The 19160-nt window shown below is 36.7% G+C and overlaps 2 protein-coding genes across 2 annotated transcripts; both read left to right on the top strand.

Moving 5' to 3' along the window:
- Positions 1-234: 234 nt before the first annotated feature.
- LOC138897211 (uncharacterized) lies at positions 235-1308 on the top strand. The gene has a single exon (XM_070183173.1). The coding sequence runs from the start codon at positions 235-237 to the stop codon at positions 1306-1308; it is 1074 nt and encodes a 357-aa protein (XP_070039274.1).
- An 857-nt stretch (positions 1309-2165) lies between these two features.
- On the top strand, positions 2166-4127 carry LOC138897210 (uncharacterized). Its single transcript, XM_070183172.1, has 3 exons — positions 2166-2753; positions 3074-3467; positions 3976-4127. Exons 1-3 carry the CDS (start codon positions 2166-2168, stop codon positions 4125-4127), a joined length of 1134 nt encoding a protein of 377 aa, XP_070039273.1.
- Positions 4128-19160: the final 15033 nt, after the last annotated feature.

Below are 19160 nucleotides of genomic sequence, written 5' to 3'. Positions count from 1 at the left end.
CAATAATATTTTCACCTTATCTCGCCACATGCGCAAACCCACATATATAGCCTGCCTTGTCACGCCGCATGTGCAAATATGAATAATAACAACAACACGGGAGAATTTACAAATAGGCCAAGACACTTGTTAAAGAAGGAAAAACTATCTCCGTACATCTTCTCGTTAATTGATCAACGGTAACTTATTATCCCTTTCTGAGGGCGCTTGGTGCACATGCACCGTCTCATGGGGATGCCGGCAGGCACTAATCTGGCACGTCCGTCAGAGATAACGAAGCCTCCAACATGGAGAATATCAACTCATTACGAAATCCCTGCCAAATCCAACTATGCAGTATCCTTGAAAGCTTCTTCTACTGTGAGCCTTAGCTCAAATCGACTGGGGGACCCTTCGGTTAAAGCTCGATTCTCGACACATAATGTTATGCCAGCGATAATTTTTAAAGCTAGAAATTACTATGGCATTATGGAGGAGGAATGTAGACTCACAATTGTGGGTAAATTCCTTAGAACTCATCCACAAATTGAGAAAATTCGCTCCAAATTTGCTGAGAAGATCTCTGTAAAAGGTAATGTCAAAATTAGAGTATATGATTACCGCACCGTATTTCTTGACTTCACTAACGAAGATGATTTTAAATTAGTGTGGTTTAAGAGGTCAATTGAGATTGAGGGTCAAATTATTAGGCTAGAAAAATGGACACCGGACTTCAAACCGGACGTAGATTCTCCCATAGTACTTGTGTGGGTTCTTCTTCCTGAACTTCCTTTTCATTATCACACCTGGCACTATGTCAAGCAAATTGTAGGTCCGATTGGTACACCTCTATCTTTGGATATTGTCACAGATTATCAGACAAGGCCAAGTATGGCAAAAGTTAGAGTAGAAGTGGATCTTACTAAACCAAAGCTTAATTCCGTATGGGTTGGTTCAGAGGATGAACAAAGTCATTTGAATGGGTTTACACAAAAGCTAGAATATGAAAATGTACCTAAATACTGTAGACATTGTAAACTCCTTGGCCACTCTATCTTACAATGTAGAAAAATTGAGAAACATTCAGAGGGAGATGAAAAAGATAAAGGAAAAAATATAGTAGAGGAACAAGGAAGTAAGGAATCACTAGAGGAAAGAGAAAGGGGCAAGCAACTAGGAAAGTCTAAAGAGGAAAAAAAGAGCCAGCAGAATGAGAAAACAAAAAACAAAGAAGGTGAAAGGGGTCAGATTAAGGAGAAAAGTAATGTGCAGATTGACGATGTTAATGTGGAGAAGTTACAACAGGAAAACAAAGAAGAAAGGAAATAACACAAGTACAATGAAAGACAAAAGGTTGGAAATGAAGAAAACATGAACAAAGAGATACCATCTGTGGCATAGAGAGTAGGGAGTAACAAGAAGAAAAAAAATACATCCAAGAAAATGCCAAAAAAAAGAAGAGAAAAGTTCTCTTCAAGCCAGTCTTATCACAGGAAAGTACTATGAAGACCTCAAAAGTTGCTACTAAGAATTCTCAAAAGAATTCATATACCTCATCATCAAAGGAACAAAGTCAGATTATTAAAGAAGGGGAGGAATTGGTAATGAGAGAAGATACTTCAGTAACGGCTTGTAGCAAGGAAGTAGTAGCAGAAACTAATGAAGAACATGAAGACGAGACTAGGTCCAATGCTGTCAATGAAAGGGAGAAGCAGACTGAAACCAAGACCAATGGTGATGGTGATATGGATGAAAATCAAAAGGAAGCAGACACTGCCATTGGTACATGGAAGAATGAACCACTAAGATCAACTGGAAGTGAAGAAAATGGAGATCAGTACTCCAGTTCTTCTAGCCTCCCAACTTATATTATTGAACAAGAATGAATTAATCTGGTGGTGGAACTGAACATGAGGCAGGATAAGCTAGAAATCAACAGCAAAAAAGAAGATATTGGTGAACACAACAGACAACTTCCAGCTACTACTAGTCGGGAGCATATGAAGACCAATCAAGAAAATACAATTTTACCAAATCCGAGAAAAGAGAGCGACCAAGATTCTCTATCATCAGCGGGTAGAGGAAGAAGCAGAAGCAGAAGCAGAAGAACTGAAAAAAACAGATAAATAAAGGAGCTCTTTCCCAAAAAAGGAAGCAAAAAGAAGATACTAACCTCCATGTTATCCATGATTAAAGCAATCTTCTGGAATATTAGAGGGGTTAGATATAAGAAAGCCATTTATAGGCTTAAAAATCTGATTAGTATCAACAACACTCAATTTGTAGCTATCTTTGAGCCCTTTGTAATAAAGGACAAAATAGAGGGTTACAGGAAGTTTCTAGGATACCAATCTTGCATTGCCAACGACAATGGTAAGATTTGGTGTTTGTGGAATCATAACTATCAATCAGATGTTCTCGTCATTGAAAATCAACAAATTACCATTAAGCTCAATAATAATAGTAATAACTATGGGATCTTCGTCACTTCAGTATATGCCAAATGTACTATATTGGAGAGAAGTGATTTATGGTATAGTTTGAAAGGAATGTGTCACTCTATTGATGGTCCTTGGTGTATCGAGGGAGATTTTAATGTAATTACGGATTCTGAAGAAAAGTTGGGTGGCAAGACCCACAGAATATATAAAAGCCTGAAATTTATTAACTGTATGGACAATTGTGGAGTGACAGATCTTGGCTTCAGTGGATCAAAATTCACTTGGTGCAATAATAGAAGACCAAGGAAGAGAGTGTGGAAGAGACTAGACATGGTGTTTATTAATGACATGTGGGCTATGACATTTCAAAGCAACATAATTAGACATTTAGTGAGGACTGGATCAGACCACAGACCTCTACTTATGAACTTCTGGACTAATCAACCAGGTTTCTTTGACATAGTGAAGGAGACCTGGAGCATTCATATTAAGGGAAACTCTATGTGGAGGATGTAGTCTAAACTGAAACTTCTTGCTAAGAGGCTGAGTAAGTGGTCAGGGAGGAGATTGGGGATATATACGAGTAGATTTCTAAATGGGAAGATAAGGTACGAGAACTAGAAGAGTTGGATATAACCAACAATACTGAGCAGGGGAGAACTGAGGCAAATAAAGTTCATGCAGAGTATGTAAGCTGGTTAAGTTTGCAAGAATCTCTACTCAAGCAGAAATCACAGAGTAAATGGTTTGAGGAGGGAGATGCCAACACCAATTACTTCCATAGCATCCTCAGAGAAAAGAGAAGGAGATTGCAACTCCACAAAATTAAAAATAGAAAGGAAAAATGGATTCAAGGAGAAGAGAAGATAGCTAGGGAAGCTGTGAAATATTTTGAAGTTATCTTTAATCTGCCAAAACCTGCTTTCAATAACTCCATCTTGGACTGTATTCCTCATTGTATTCAAGAAGAAGAGAATGACAAATTAACAGGCATGCCTACTGAGGAAGAAATCAAAGTTGCTATTTTTAGCCTTAGTGCAGACAGCAGTACTGGCCCGAATGGTTACAATGGGACCTTTTTTCACTATTGTTGGGATATAATTAAGGGGGATATTACGGCACTTGTTATGGATTATTTTGAGAAAAAAAGACTAACTAAGTTTTATTCCCATACTTATTTGGTTCTTATTCCTAAAATTGATACACCATCCAGCTTTTCTGATTTTAGACCCATTAGCCTTTCAAACTTCACAAACAAAATAATTTCTAAAATCTTATCCATTAGACTAAACCCTCTCCTGACTAACATTATTTCTGAAAATCAAAGTGGATTTGTTAAAGATAGATTGATAACTGAAAATATTCAATTGGCTCAAGAGATAATTCATTCTATTTCAAAAACCAACAGGGGAGGGGGGGGAGGGAGGGAATATTGTTATAAAATTAGATATGGAAACAACTTATGATAGAATGTCATGGGACTTTATCATGGATGTTTTAAAGAAATTTGGATTTTCTGACTTATGGACTAATATGGTGGTTAATCTTATTTTAGGAGTGTGGTACTCAATCATTATCAATGGATCAAGAGCTGATTTCTTTACTTCTTCACAGGGTCTTAAACAGGGAGATCCTTTGTCACCCTCACTCTTTATTATTGCTGCAGAAGTCTTAACTAGATCTCTAAATATGTTTAATTCGAATTAAATTTTTATTCCTTTTACTGTGCCTTATAATGGCCCACTAATTAATCATTTGGCTTATGCAGATGATATTATTATTTTTAGCAGTGAAAATCGCAAATCTATCAAATTGATCATGAAGTAGATTAGAAGATATGAACATAGTTATGGACAGAAAGTTAACAATAAAAAGAGTTACTTTCTCACTACCCAAAGACCTCTGCTACAAGAATTAACAGACTTAGAGCATGCACTGGATTCATGAAAAAGGAATTTCCATTTATCTATTTAGGATGTCCAGTTTATGTAGGAAGGAAAAGAAGAGAATTTTTTGACCCCATGGTCAGCAAAGTGGTGAAAAGACTTAATGGGTGGCAATGAAAAATGCTTTCACATGGAGGAAGGATAGTCCTCATCAAATATGTTCTTCAATCATTACCAACATACAACCTCAATGCATTAGTACCGCCAAAAGAAATTTTTAAACTTCTGGAGAAACACTTTGCCAACTTTTTTTGGGGATCCAGTGGAGACACTAAAAAAATACCATTGGAGTTCATGGATAAATTTGTGCTATCCATTAGAAGAAGGAGGTATTGGTATAAGGAAACATTAGCTATTAAGAGATGGTGGATGTTTAGATTAAAACCTTCTCTTCTAGCTAACTTTCTGAAGCACAAATATTGTATTAGAGCTCACCCAGTTGCTAAGCAATGGGCATCCGGAGACTCACACTTATGGAAAAGAATGACTCAGCAAGAAAGAAGGCAGAACCCCATATGATTTGGCAAGTTAACTTAGGCAATATTAGCTTTTTGTGGGATAACTGGACATGTGAGGGTCCATTGTTCTATAAAGTCAACGAAGCTGCAAAAAGTGCCAAAAGAGCCAAAATAATGGTGAGCTCTTTCATAACTGAAGGGAACTGGAATACATGCAAGTTAAGGGAAGTACTCCCTAACCATTTGGTTCAACAGATCCTTCCTATTCATATAGGGAAACAAAACCGTAAAGACCAAGTTATATGGGACCTTACAAACATAGGTAAGTATACCAACAAATCCACATGGAATATGATAAGAAGTATCAAGGAAAAGAACCAGTACTTGAGCAATATATGGCACCATAACATACCCTTCAAAGTATCATTTTTTACCTGGAGACAATGGCAAAACAAACTTCCATTTGATGAAGTTCTCAACAAATTTGGAAGGCAAAACATATCCACTTGCAGTTGTAGTATCAATCCAGTAAATGAATCCATGGAGCATGTCTTTGTGGAATGAGAGGCAGCTAAGAAGGTGTGGAGCAATTTTGGAGGTCCCATGGGCATATCTTTTCAATATAGAACCATCAGATCAAATATAAACTCCTGGTGGAAAGAAAAATCAGCCAATGCAGTTCATAGGGTGGTTTTACAGATTGTCCTAATCATAGTATGTTGGGAGTTATGGAAACAGTGGTATGCTTGTAATTATGGGGATCAAAAAAAGTTTAACGTGTTTAAATTGAATCAACAAATAAGTTGGATGATCCATGCAGCTATTAAGAAAGCCTTCCCTAAAGTTAATATGACATTACCATGGGTCAATTTTTGCAACAAAATGTTCAAGCTACAACCTTTTCTCAGAAGCACAATAGTGTGTTGGGAGATGCCAAAGCCTGGTACACTCAAATTGAACACTGATGGAAGTTATACCTCATCAACAAATAATGCAAGGTTGGGAGGTATACTAAGAGATTGTAAGGGTAACATGATAATGGCCTTTTCTTAGCCAGCCAAATATAGTAACAATATCATAGCAGAAGCACAAGCAACTAAAATGGGTGTAGAATGGTGCATGCAGAATGGCTATAACGATTTCACATTAGAACTTGATTCCTTGGAAGTCATTCAGATGATTATTGACAAACAAGCCAACAATTACAAGTTGCTTCATATTATCATGGACATCTCTCAAATATTGAATCAAGCTAATGTCAAAGTAAGTCATTGTTTTAGGGAGGCTAATAGTGTTGCGGATTATCTAGCAAAAAGTGCCAAAAATAGTCAACAAGGCTCATTCTATTACACCTTCGAAGACCTTCATAGAGGTGTGAAGGGCCCCTTTAGGTTGGACAAATTTCAGATGCCTACTATTAGGCAAAAATACGACAAGGCTAATTTCTTTGTTAGTTAGCCCTTTTTAGTTGATGGGATGGCTGAATAATTAATGTATGCTTTAAGGCCATCCTTTTCTTGAAGGACAATTGCTTGTCCGTGTGTTGTAATTTTGAGGTAAGGTCAAGTCTCCCTCTTGTTCTCTTTATCATGAATACAACTACACCCAGATCACTGGAAAAATTTATATATAAAAAAAAAATACGGACCACTCACGTGCGAACACCCTGACAATCCTCACAATACTACCATATGTGCCAAAACATAACAATACAATAAAATGACTTTCACAACATGTGCCCATTTGCCACAATATTTCCTCAAAACAGTTTGAATACCACAATCACGCATAGCCCTCGACTCAAAAACACATGGTACAATAGCAACAACAACCATAACACGAGAATACAGCAAGTAAATCAACACAAGAACTTCAGAACACAAAGAAACGGAAGAACAAGCTCACAAAGAAAGACACATCAGGGAATAATGGTCTCAACAAGGGAGAGATAATGTGTAACAATGATTCCACAAAAGTACAATTCGACGATAAGAGAAATAGCATGAATCAATGACCCCAAATAAGAATACGTCAACAATGAAAGGGATAACAAACTTCAATTAAGGCTAAGGAATTACGGAAGAGATAATAGTAATTTCAATTAAGGTTAAGCAATTACAGAAGAGATACTAATAACTTCAATTAAGTTTAAGCAATTACGGAAGAGATAATGATAACTTCAATCAGGGTTAAGCAATTACGGAAGAGATAATATGACAATAAAAGAGGCAACAACTTAAGTTAAGGCACACAAGAATTTAATTGCCAATAAGGGTTAGAACATGAATCACTTAATTCCAATGGATTTAGTAAATGGAGGATTTAATATGACAAAACAACTTTATATCTAATGAACATAAGAACCTAAGAGCCCTAAACGGTCAAATTTCCACAATTAAGCTTGAGTACGTACTCGTCACCTCACATATACGGCCTTCACATGACACAATTAGCACAAATGACTCAAATCCTAAGGGGTAGTTCCCCCACACAAAGTTAGGCAAGATACTTACCTCAAAAAAGCTAGATCAATACTCAAATTAGCTTTTTCTTTACAAATTCACCTCTGCTTGGCTCAATCTAGTATAAGACGACTTAAATACATCAAACAATGCAAGAGAAAACAGTTTCAATTAACAAAGCTATGATCTTTATATAATTTCTAAAGGGTCAACAAAAGTCAACCCCGGACTTGTCCGGTCAAAATCCGAGACGAGGGGTAGATTTCGACTACCCATATCCCTACGAGTTCAAATACGTGATTTGGTTTCAAGTCGGAGTCCAATTCGACTCTCAAATCAAGAAATTTCATATTTTCGAAATTTAGACAAAATTCGCAATTTTTCACTTTGATTCTCACTATTTTGATGTTAAAACTCAAATATAATCCTGAAATATATATAGAAATTGAACAAGGACACTTACCCAACGATTGTAGATGAAATTTCTCCCTCAAAATTGCCCACTCTCTGACCTAGGGTTAAAAAATATCAAAAATAACGCAAAAACCCGAATTACACAGCTAAAACAAGTTGGAGATATTGCATTTGCGATCGAGGGTTCGCAATTGCAAACCCTCGCAATTGCAAAAGCGAAGAAGCCTTCGCAATTGCGAACAAGAACAAGGCTGGAAAAAGTTGCAATTGCGATAAAATATTCGCAAATGCGAACTGGAACATGGCAGAAGTGGCAAATGCCATCAAATGTTCGCATTTGCAAGCCATGGGATACTACACCAGAAACCAGCAGTCTTTCCCGACACGGAAATAGGCATAACTCTCTCATACGATGTCCGAATACGATGATTATTTTTGCTATGGATCCGTAATAACAATACGGATCTAATGCTTTAATAAAAAACTGAATTTGGAGCTCATTTTCTTAATGTGGTACCATAAATACTTGAAGAAACGATGTCGAATTATAAAAACAAGCGCAACACAACCTAAACCTATCTAAAACTCACCCAAGCCCCTCGAGACCCCGTACGAATATACCAAGAAGTACTAAAACATAATACGGACCTGTTCGAGGCCTTAAATCACCTCAAACAACGTCAAAACTATGAATCACACATCGAATCGAACTTATGAATTTCCAAATCTTCCAACTTCCAAACTCGTCCCGAAACATATCAAATCAATCCGGAATAACCTCAAATTTTTTATGCACGTCCCAAATGACATAACATAGCTAATCCAACTCTTAGAATTGCAATCTGAGCCCAATATCAACCGAGTCAACTCCCGGTCAAACCTCTCAACCTTCCAAAACTTTGACTTTTCAATTTTTGCCAAAATGCTTCAACTTATCATACAGACCTCCAAATCCGGACGCACGCCTAAGTCGAAAATCACCATACGAAGCAACTGAAATCATCAAAATACCATTTCAGAGTCGTCTTGTCACAACCCCAATTTCCATCCGTAGGATGTCGTGATGTCACCTAGTCTTTAAGACTAGGTAAGCCTAACAATTTGCGGAATAACTGAATATAAAACTGGACTCAAATCTCAACACATGATATATAAATAGAAACTATGATTCAAATAATTACAACTCCCAGAAACTCGGTAGAAATAAGTCACAAGCTTCTAAGAGAAAATACTAAGTATCTCTATACATCAGAGTCTAAAGAGAATAAGGAAAATAACATAATAAGGATAGAGGGGGACTCTGGGCGTTGGCAGATATATCTTGAAGTTTTCACGTACGGTCCAGCTCAGTGGTATCTGGCATGGTAGGAAGAACCTGGATCTGCACAAAAGATGTGCAGAAGTGTAGCATGAGTATACCACAACAGTACCCAGTAAGTGCCAAACCTAACCTCGGTAGAATAGTGATGAGGCGAGGTCAGGGCCCTACTGGAATAAAAGGAAATGAGGCAGATAATATAATAATACAATGAAATGACTAAGAAATGAACAACGAGAAATTACAAAAAGGTAACAGCATAACAAATAGAGGTAAATAACAGGGCGCTCTCGAGGCATCACCTCGTAGTCCCAAATGTAAATACATAACAGGGGGGTCTCCCGAGGTACCGTCTCGTAGTCCCAAAAGTAAATATGCAACAGGGGGATCTCCCGAGGTACCGCCTCGTAGTCCCAAAAGTAAATATGCAATAGGGGATCTTCCGAGGTACCACCTCGTAGTCCCAAAAATAAATATGCAATATGGAGATCTCCCGAAGTACTGCCTCATAGTCCAAAAAGTAAATATCCAACTCATAACCTATGGGACAACAAATTTACAGCAAGGAATCATACAGTTAAAGACTGAATACAAGATCACAAAGGCAAATAATTTAACTAAGCATGTTGCACAAATTTCAAGTAAAAGTTAAGATACGTAGAAATGCGATACTAGGCTAAACACAACAGCTACACATGCTAAGGCAACTCAGTTAAGGAATTTAAAAGAAGACTACTTAGAAAGAACCAGAATTTCCACATTTAGCCTGTGTACACACTCATCACCTCGCGTACACGGCGCTCACATAACACAAATTGTTATCACAGTACCAAATCCTAAGGGAGGTTCCCCCCCCCCCCCCCCACAAGGTTAGACAAGCCACTTACCCAAATCTCGCTCAATCAATCGATAAGGATACCTTTCTCTCGATTTTTTGACTCTGAACGGCCCAAATCTAGCCAAAAGCAATTACACACTATAAATACAACTACAAGAAACTAATTTAAATAATGGAACTACTACTTTAGCAAAGAATTGAAAAATCGCCCCAAAAAGTCGACCCGGGCCCATATCTCGGAATTGGGTAAAAGTCACAAAATACGAACACACATTCGACCACGAGTCCAAACATACCAATTTTACCAAAATCTAATACCAAGTTGCCACTCAAATCCCCAAATTAAGCTCTTCAAATCCCTAGCCTCAAACTCCCAAATTTCACCTTAAATACACACAAACTAGGTGGGAAATTCAATGGGGAAACAAGATTATTGATAAAAAATGAGTACAAGAGGCTTACCCCAAGAAATCCCTTGAAAATGCTCTCAAACATTGCCAAGACCCCGAGCTCAAAATGTTTAAAATAAAGCAAAATCGCAAACCCTTGTGTTTAAGTGTTCTGCCAGCACTTCCGCTTCTGTGGAAACTTAACCACATATGCGGTCTCGCAGATGCGAGGTCCTCCCCGCTTCTGCGGCTTCTTTCGCTTCTGTGGCCAAGAGGTCTACTTCTGTTGCCTTGCACCCGCGGGCTCACAGATGCGGAAAGCTTCACGCACCTGTGACACAGCCCCAAGACAAGCCCCAAATCCGCTTCTGCACTTTGCCAGCCGCACCTGTGGCAGCGCACTTGCGAGAATAGTTTTGCATGTGCGATTGCACCAGAAGGCAGAAAATCCCAGCTTTGCTCTAAGTCCGATTTCGATCCGTTAACTATACGAAACTCACCGGAGGCCCCCAGGACCTCAAACAATTACATCAATAAGTCCTAAAATATCATACTAACTTAGTCGAGCCTTTAAATCACATCAAACAACGCTAAAAATGTGAATTGCACATCGATTCAAGCCTAATGAACTTTAAAACTTCAAACTTCTACATTCGATGTCGATACCTATCAAATCAAGTCTGATTGACCTCAAATTTTTCACACAAGTCATAATTGACATTACAGACCTACTCCAACTTCCGGAATCAGAAACCGACCCCGATATCAAAAGGTCCACTCCCAGTCAAACTACCCAAAAATCATCCAATTTTCCAACTTTCGCCAATTGACGCTAAAATGACCTAAAACCTCCAAGTCACCATCCGGGCACGCTCTTAACACCAAAGTCACCCTATGGAGCTATTGGAATTGCCGAAACTCCATTTCGGAGCTGTCTTCACACAGTTCAACCTATGCAATTCCTACAAATTAAACTTCTATTTTAGGGACTATGTGTCTCATTTCACTCCGAATCCAAAAATAAATCCTCCCGACAAGTCACAAAAACCCAAAAATGAAATAGTGGAAGCAATAAATAGGGATTCGGGACTAATACTCTCAAAACGACTAGTCGGATAGTTATATCCTCCCCATCATAAAACAAACGTTCGTCCTTAAATGAGTATATTGCATACGACCATGTCCATTTATTGCATACGACCATGTCCATTTACTTTTTAGTAGTGGATTTGGACGTCATCAAAATTGGCGCTGTTGCCGGAGAACAATTTGGCGTATTTAGGTTGTTTGAGAAGTAAGCGTAAGTGCTTTGGTCCAGACTTGTGAATATTTGTGTAATTATGTTTTTTATCTTTGTTTATCTTCTTATTTGTTTTCTTGTTTATTTTCTTAGTTTTGAAAAAATAAATGGCATCATATAATGAAAATTGATCGGATGATAGTTGTTCATACTTTGATGACCCTTGTCCTTATTGTGGAGGATCACACTCGTGGACAAATTATTTAAATTCTCCTAGGGACGGATTGTGCGCACAATGCCAAACCCATGAATGAAGTGTTTGTGATAAGTGTGGTCGTCAAATGGTCATTGGGATCATTGTGCTTATTTGTCCTTCCCTTCCCCAATCCCCCGCTATGATGATTCTACTTTTTGTGATGAAAATTTTAGGGATATGGAAGTGGAAGAAATTGAGCATGGTAAAAATGGAGAGTTCAAGCTCATGTTAGAATGCCTACTTGAAGGAGGACACAAAGAGCAAAATGCCTTGGAGGAGCTTTTGGAAAATAGCCTCCAAAATGATTTGGCGCTTGAAAGGTCGCACTTACAAATGGGAGAAGTGCTTGAAGCACTCTCGAATGCTTCCTTAGAGGTTGGAGCCGAAAATCCTTCTTTGGCACTTGATCAAAATCAAGAAGAACTATCAAATGCTCAAAATGAGAAAATGATGTTCATGCTGGAGTCCATTCTTGAAAATGAGGAGAAGCACAACTTGGCACTCGAGGACTTGTAACAAGTCTTGACTCAAAATGATGAGAATATCCGCACTTTGGAAGATCGAATGAAAATATTGGTTGAGGCTCACTATGCCCACCAACTTGAGAGTGTGGAAAGAGATCAAGAAGAGACCGACATCGAGGAAGAAAGTGAGTTTTATTTTGAGGAATCAAAAATTGAACACCCGCTAACCGACTCCATGCTTGTTAGTGATACCAAGAAAAATATAGAATTAGAGTCAACCGGTGTAATTGAAAATATGGTTGAGATTAACTCTAGTCCGGGGGAAAAAGAGGACGTCAAAATCCGGGAAGAATTACAATTTGGAGGTTTGATGTCACATTCCATGCATTTTTTAACATTGGAATGGTGTGGTGATATGGGAATTGAACTACACGAGTCAATGAGGGATTACGAGGAGGAAAGGCAAAGGTCATACATCTTACAATTTGAGGGAACAAGAAGGCAAAATGATATTCCTCACATGAAAGCCAAGAAATGCAAAATGAAGAAATTAAAGTTTGACTTGATCATCTACTTACCACCCCCCACCGCTCGTGGTCACAAACTTGATTCCAAGTTAGGTGCCCAATTCATATCGTCCAAGTGGCGAGAAAAGTGGTAAAGTTGATCCGTGTCGTGCCACGACATTAAATGCGGTGCTTGGTGGGAGGCAACCCATCATTTTTAAAATTTTTAGTCATTTTTGAAATTTTCTTTTTTAGAATAGTTTATTATGTTATTTTTGACTAATCTGCAAAGTTTCAGAATTTTTAGAGTTGAATTAAGGGGTTTGAGGTGTTGGAACAAGCCAAAACAGTGGCTGCCCAGAACTGTCCAGCTGAAGTCTAGTGCAACCGCACCTGCGGACACAATCACGCAGGTGCGCTCACGCAGAAGCTGAAATCTAGGCGCAGATGTGCAACATGCGCATGTGCGGTAGCTTAAGTGCAGAAGTGGCTTCGAAGGAGTGCTTCCTTAGCCGCAGGTGCAAAAATCGGGCAGATTTAAGCCCTCATTTCATCAGGTATACTCTAACTTTTTTCCCCAAATTCAAACTCCTCTCATCTCTCACACCATCTGCTCACACTCGAATTCTCACACACAAGACACGCAAGTATGGTTCTTAGTCCCCTCATCTACTCATCTCTTCTACTTCTCCTTTCTTCTTCTTCTTCTTCTTCTTCATCCCATCTTTTCTACAGTCCCGTTTTTATTTAAATTTGTTTTTTTATAATTACTATTAGTTTTAGGAGTAAGGGAAATTGGTTGAGAGTGTGCTTGTGTGTGTTGTAGATGATTACAAATAACTTCAGGGGAAGTCTGAGTACCCAATTTGTGTAAAGAAGCATAATTTCTCACTGCTTTCAATGTGTTCAATGAATTTTCCAAAAGAAAATTGTTTGCTAAATACCACAAAATCAGGTTTAATACAGTCATAGGACCATATAGTGCACTAATTTAGAATTCTTGAGTATAAATTATGTGCTAAAATCATACTTAGAAGTGAAAAGAGTCGAAAACTTTTGGGCTTTTGAACCCTCTGATGAACATCGCAGAAGCAAAAAAACATGCCACAGATATGGCCTCGCACCTGCGTTGAAAGTTCCGCAGGATCGATTTCTGGTCAGTTGGGCAAAACTGCAGAAGCGAAAGGAAACCCGCAGAAGCAGGATCGCAACTGCGATGTTTTTCCGCAGGTGCGGAAACTGGGAAGATTTTGCAATCCCAGTAGCTTTGCAACTGGAGCTTCCGGGGCCCGTTCGACTTGATTCTTTGGCCTAATTGCATTGTTTTGAATTGCTTAACATGATTCTACTGCCCGACTAACATTGTTTTGATTTTTTTAAGGTACTTTGAGCTAAAATGGACTCGAACATGAATGAAAATGCTCCGCTTGATCATGAAATTGAGGAGGAGGCTGTGGAGGAAAAGAATGATAACTCACGCTTCATATCAGTTGACTGTCATCGACGATATTATGACAGCCTTCTCACAAAAAAGATCGTGCTTGAAAAGGGGATCGCCGAGAAGAAATTGGCCGAGCTACTTCCAGAATTCTATGGCCGTCTATAAGCCTCCGACTGGTCGTGCTTCATGCCTACTCCGTGCAAAGCCAATGAGGAGTGGGTTCGTGAATTTTATGCTAATCTTAAGAGTACAAACTTCACCGACCCACAACTCACCATAAAGGGCAAAACAGTGAGGTTTGGGACTGAGCAGATTAATGACATTCTCGGGCTTCCTGACCAAGCTTATTGGAAACACGACCTAGCTTATTGGAAACAGATCTTTGGCTTATTTTTCAGTTCTTAGACTAGAGAAGACAAGGTTTGGAGTTAGGGTTCTTGCACACACACTTGGGTCTTGAAGATTTGAAACTTTTGGTTGAGAATTTCTTACTCATTTATGCCCATTTCTTTATTTTCTTGCTTTGTATTGAATATTTAAGTGTGTAGTATTTTTTCCAACACTTAAATCTTGTTTATGGAAATATTCATATTTAAAGTGTGGATTAAATATCTTGTTGTGCTTATGTATTGAACGATTTTTATTTATTATGAAGTGAATTATTGTTTCTTTAATTATTCTTGTTCCTTAATGTTTTCAAATGGATTAGCTAACCCTAGGACTCGCCCATTAACTTCGAATTAATTTTGGGTTGCGGAGTTTGCTTACATTAACAGTTATCGGTCCAGCATTCAGATGGCACCGTATGAGGAATAATTTGGAGTTGGAAAAGATTAATTAACAAGAACTTGAGGCTTTAACCCCCACTTTATAGATTCTACCTAGGGATAGGATTGAACTACTTGTAGCCATATCCGGGTGTGCTTAATCTCTTAATTGTTTTAGGGATAATTCAATTAGGAAGTCTTGTTAGTCTTTGGAAGAAGCTAATATAGAATTATTACCAATGGCTAATTAACATAAACTCGCTCATATTTGTAAAATCATGAAATACATTGGATCGTTACTTGAGTGTAAATCCCGATGCATCCATGCTTGTAGCCATTGATCATTGTACTTGTTTTCTAGGCTAGATTATATTTTCGCAATTAGTTATAAATATTTTCTCAACCATTTCTAAGTGTTTGGCTTAGCATAATAAGTGATAATTCTCTTACACGCCTAATCGCCTACATATTGTTCTCTGTGGGATTCGACCCCGACTCATAGTTGGGTAAATTATATTGCATACGACCATGTCCATTTACTTTTTAGTAGTGTATTTGGACGTCATCACCACTCCCGGTCAAACTTTCCAAAAATCATCAAATTTTCCAACTTTCGCCAATTGACGCTAAAATGATCTACAGACGTCCGAATCAACACCCGGGCACACTCCTAAGACCAAAATTATCCTACAGAGCTATTGGAACCGCTGAAACTCCATTCCGGAGCCGTCTTCACACAGTTCAAACTACGGTCAATTCCTTCGACTTAAACTTCCATTTTAGGGACTATGTGTCCCATTTCACTCCGAATCCAAAAATAAATCCTCCCGGCAAGTCACAAAAACCCAAAAATAAAATAGTGGGAGCAATAAATAGGAGTTCGCGACTAATACTCTCAAAACGACTAGCCGGGTCATTACACGTCTACACAAAAGTCAAATTTCGGTCAACTCTTATCGCTTAATCTTCTAAAACAAGAATCTTTCTTCCAAATTGATCCTGAATCATCCGAAAACAGAACTCGACAACAGACGCAAGTCCTAATACATAATACGAAGTTGCGTCTAGACCTTAAGCCACCGAACATGATGCTAATTCTCAAAATGATCGGTCGGGTCGTTACATTACAGTTCTAACTCAACCCCTAAACTTTATGCAATATTTTTGTATTTTCTCAAACATCAAGTTACTTTATTTTTCTTATTTTTGTTTTTTAATTATAAATCATTTTAAAACTTCAACTTTTTTTAGAGCTTTGTCCTAAAAATTTACATTTATCATTATGCCACTTGGCTTATTATGGTGGCTTTGCTTCTTCTTTTATTTGCCATTGATCATAGCTATCTCCACCCTGAACTTTTTACTTTCAAACCATTAATTTGGACCTTCTTTTTGAAGCATTTTTACGTGTGGAATCCTTCCAGTTTGAGAGAAGGATCAGAACAAAGAACAAGAAACAAAGCAATAAGAATAGAGAAGGAATATACAGAAGCAAAGAATGAAAAACATAAAAAATATGCTAAAAAATAAAGTCATTAGAATGGGGAGAAGTCATATACATAGGCATAAGATGAAACACATATCAGAACAGAGAATAAGAAACAAAGCGATATGAATAGAGAAAAAGAATATACAGAAGCAAAGAATGAAAAACATAAAAAAATATATAAGCAAAAAGATAATGCGATTAGAATGGGGAGAAGCCATATACATATCCATTCAATGAAATATATATCAGAACAGAGAATAAGAAACAAAGCGATATGAATAGAGAAAAGAAATATACAGAAGCTAAGAATGAAAAACATTTAAAAATAATATATATATATATATATATATATATATATATATATATATATATATATATATATTTGAATGGGGAGAAGACATATACATAGGCATACAATGAAATATATATTAGAACGGAGAATAAAAAATAAAGCAATAAAAAAACAAAGCGATATGAATAGAGAAAATGAATATACAGAAGCAAAGAATGAAAAACATAAAAAAAAATATAAGAAAAAAATTAAAGCAATTAGAATGGGGAGAAGGCATATACATAGGCATACAATGAAATACATATCAGAAACAAAGCGATATGAATAGAGAAAAAGAATATATAGAAGCAAAGAATAAAAAACATAAAATATAAGCAAAGAAAACAAAGCGGTTAAAATGAAGAGAAGGCATATACATAAGAATACAATGAGATACATATCATAACAGAGAATAAGAAACAAAACGATGAAAAAAAAAGTGATATGAATAGAGAAAAGGAATATACAGCAAAGAATGAAAAACATATATATATATATATATATATATATATATATATATATATATATATATAAGCAAGAAAAAAATAAAGCGATTAGAATGCGGAGAAGGCATGTACATAAACATACAATGAAATACATATCAGAACAGAAAATAAGAAACAAAGTGATAAGAATAGAGAGGAGCAAATCGAATGAACCTTCTCGAGTGATTTTGGTTGCTCCTTTCAATTGAAAATGGCGTGTGTGAAATAATGCCTATGAAATACATACAAAGCGATAAAAATAAAGAGAATGATTAAAACAGAGAATAAGAAACAATGCGATAAAAATATAGAGAAGGAATTGAATGAACCTTCTCGAGTGATATTGATTGCTCCTTTCGATATGTATTTCCAGTGGCGAAGCCCAATAAATACAACAAGGGTGTTCAAATCTTTGCCGGTGGGCTATGTAAGGGTGTTCAAAGTTTATTTTTAATCAATAACAAGTAATATTTTACCTTATACAGAGTATAATTTTTCGGCGAAGGGTGGTCAGTTGACCACCCTTGGATACACGTAGCTTCGCCCCTGTGTATTTCATTGTATGCCTATGTAAACTAACATTTACACTGAATCATATCAGTTTATCATTATAAGTGATTTAATATAGTGATATATATTTTATATATCTATATATTTATTCACAATTAAGTGAAAAAAGTATATGTGCAAACACATGTCATATATTTAACAGGCCAATACTAAAAGTTTGTATGAGTTAAGGGCATATCACGAGTTTGGGTTAGTTTGGGTCCTGCTGCAAACAACCTAAAATAGAATGCAAAAAAAAAATCAAAGAAAGTAAAAAAATAAGAAATTTTAAAAATATACAACATTTTTCAACCACGTAGTCATATTTCTTAGTTTACACTCGCATAGCAAATACTTTTTGCAATAATATTTATGCACCCTTGTACATTACCATATAGCATTTATACACTATATAAATTAATATACTTACCTTGTATAAAAATATATAACATTATATAAAGTGAATAATATTGTATAACATTGTAAAAAAATATCTAACATGTTGTTAGTTACAGAAACAAATTTTTCTACAATATTAACCTTCTTATACTATTTTCAACAAGTCTAAATAACACGTGCTCCAAAATTTTCATAAAAATCAAATTTGAAATACAAACCACTCTTCTAGCTTAATCAAGAATGGTGGATTTATCTTTCTAATTTGATTTTCAGCACCCAAGTCTTACAATTTTAGTACTTTAACCGTAGTTTGAGCTTCAAACACAATATTAAATTTTGTCAACTATAATTCGACATGATTCATACAGTAAATTTTATGGTGGAGAAAAAGAAGAACAGCAAGGGAGAATGGGAGAAGGTAAGGCCTGTTATAGTTTGAAGGAAAAAAGGAGATTAACCTCAACTGTGTAATAAAAAAGAAAGAGTGCTAATTTTTATTACAGAAAACTGATCGATACATTCTTGTAATTATCTCATAGAAAAAAATTAAGTTCGTTGGTCCAAGATAACTGCAGCTTCAGCAGCCCAATGGCTGTAAATGGAAAGTACCAAAAGTCAAAGAAACCAAGGCCTTTGTCGATCGCCGAATTACGAAATTCAATATATTTCAATAGGGATCTTCAACAATTCTTTTCATAGAAGAGTTTTATTATGTTATTTTCAAGGTTTTGTCTCATATGAACAAAGTTCTCAACTACTTCTTGAGCTTATTTAATAAATAGGGAACATATTTTTGTTGTTGATTAAAGTCAAAATTTATAACAACCCGATCGGTCATTTTGAGCTGTAGCGTATCGTTCGGCGGTCTGAGACCTTGAATAACTTCACTTCATGTTTTATGACTTGTACATGTAGTCAGACTTAAATTTCGGGAAGTTCAGAATTGATTTGGAAGAAAAACTCTCAATTCGGAAGTTTTTAGTGAAAG

Source organism: Nicotiana tomentosiformis, chromosome 8 (assembly GCF_000390325.3).
Source record: "Nicotiana tomentosiformis chromosome 8, ASM39032v3, whole genome shotgun sequence".
Classification (NCBI taxonomy): domain Eukaryota; kingdom Viridiplantae; phylum Streptophyta; class Magnoliopsida; order Solanales; family Solanaceae; genus Nicotiana; species Nicotiana tomentosiformis.
This window is presented reverse-complemented; position numbering and strand designations above follow the sequence as displayed.

Coding starts and splice junctions, on each gene's coding strand:
- LOC138897211 (XM_070183173.1), top strand. CDS start 235: ATGCCGGCAGGCACTAATCTGGCACGTCCGTCAGAGATAACGAAGCCT.
- LOC138897210 (XM_070183172.1), top strand. CDS start 2,166: ATGATTAAAGCAATCTTCTGGAATATTAGAGGGGTTAGATATAAGAAA. Junction 2,754..3,073: donor TGTGGAAGAGACTAGACATG/GTGTTTATTAAT, acceptor AATACTGAGCAG/GGGAGAACTGAGGCAAATAA. Junction 3,468..3,975: donor TAGCCTTAGTGCAGACAGCA/GTACTGGCCCGA, acceptor ATCTTATTTTAG/GAGTGTGGTACTCAATCATT.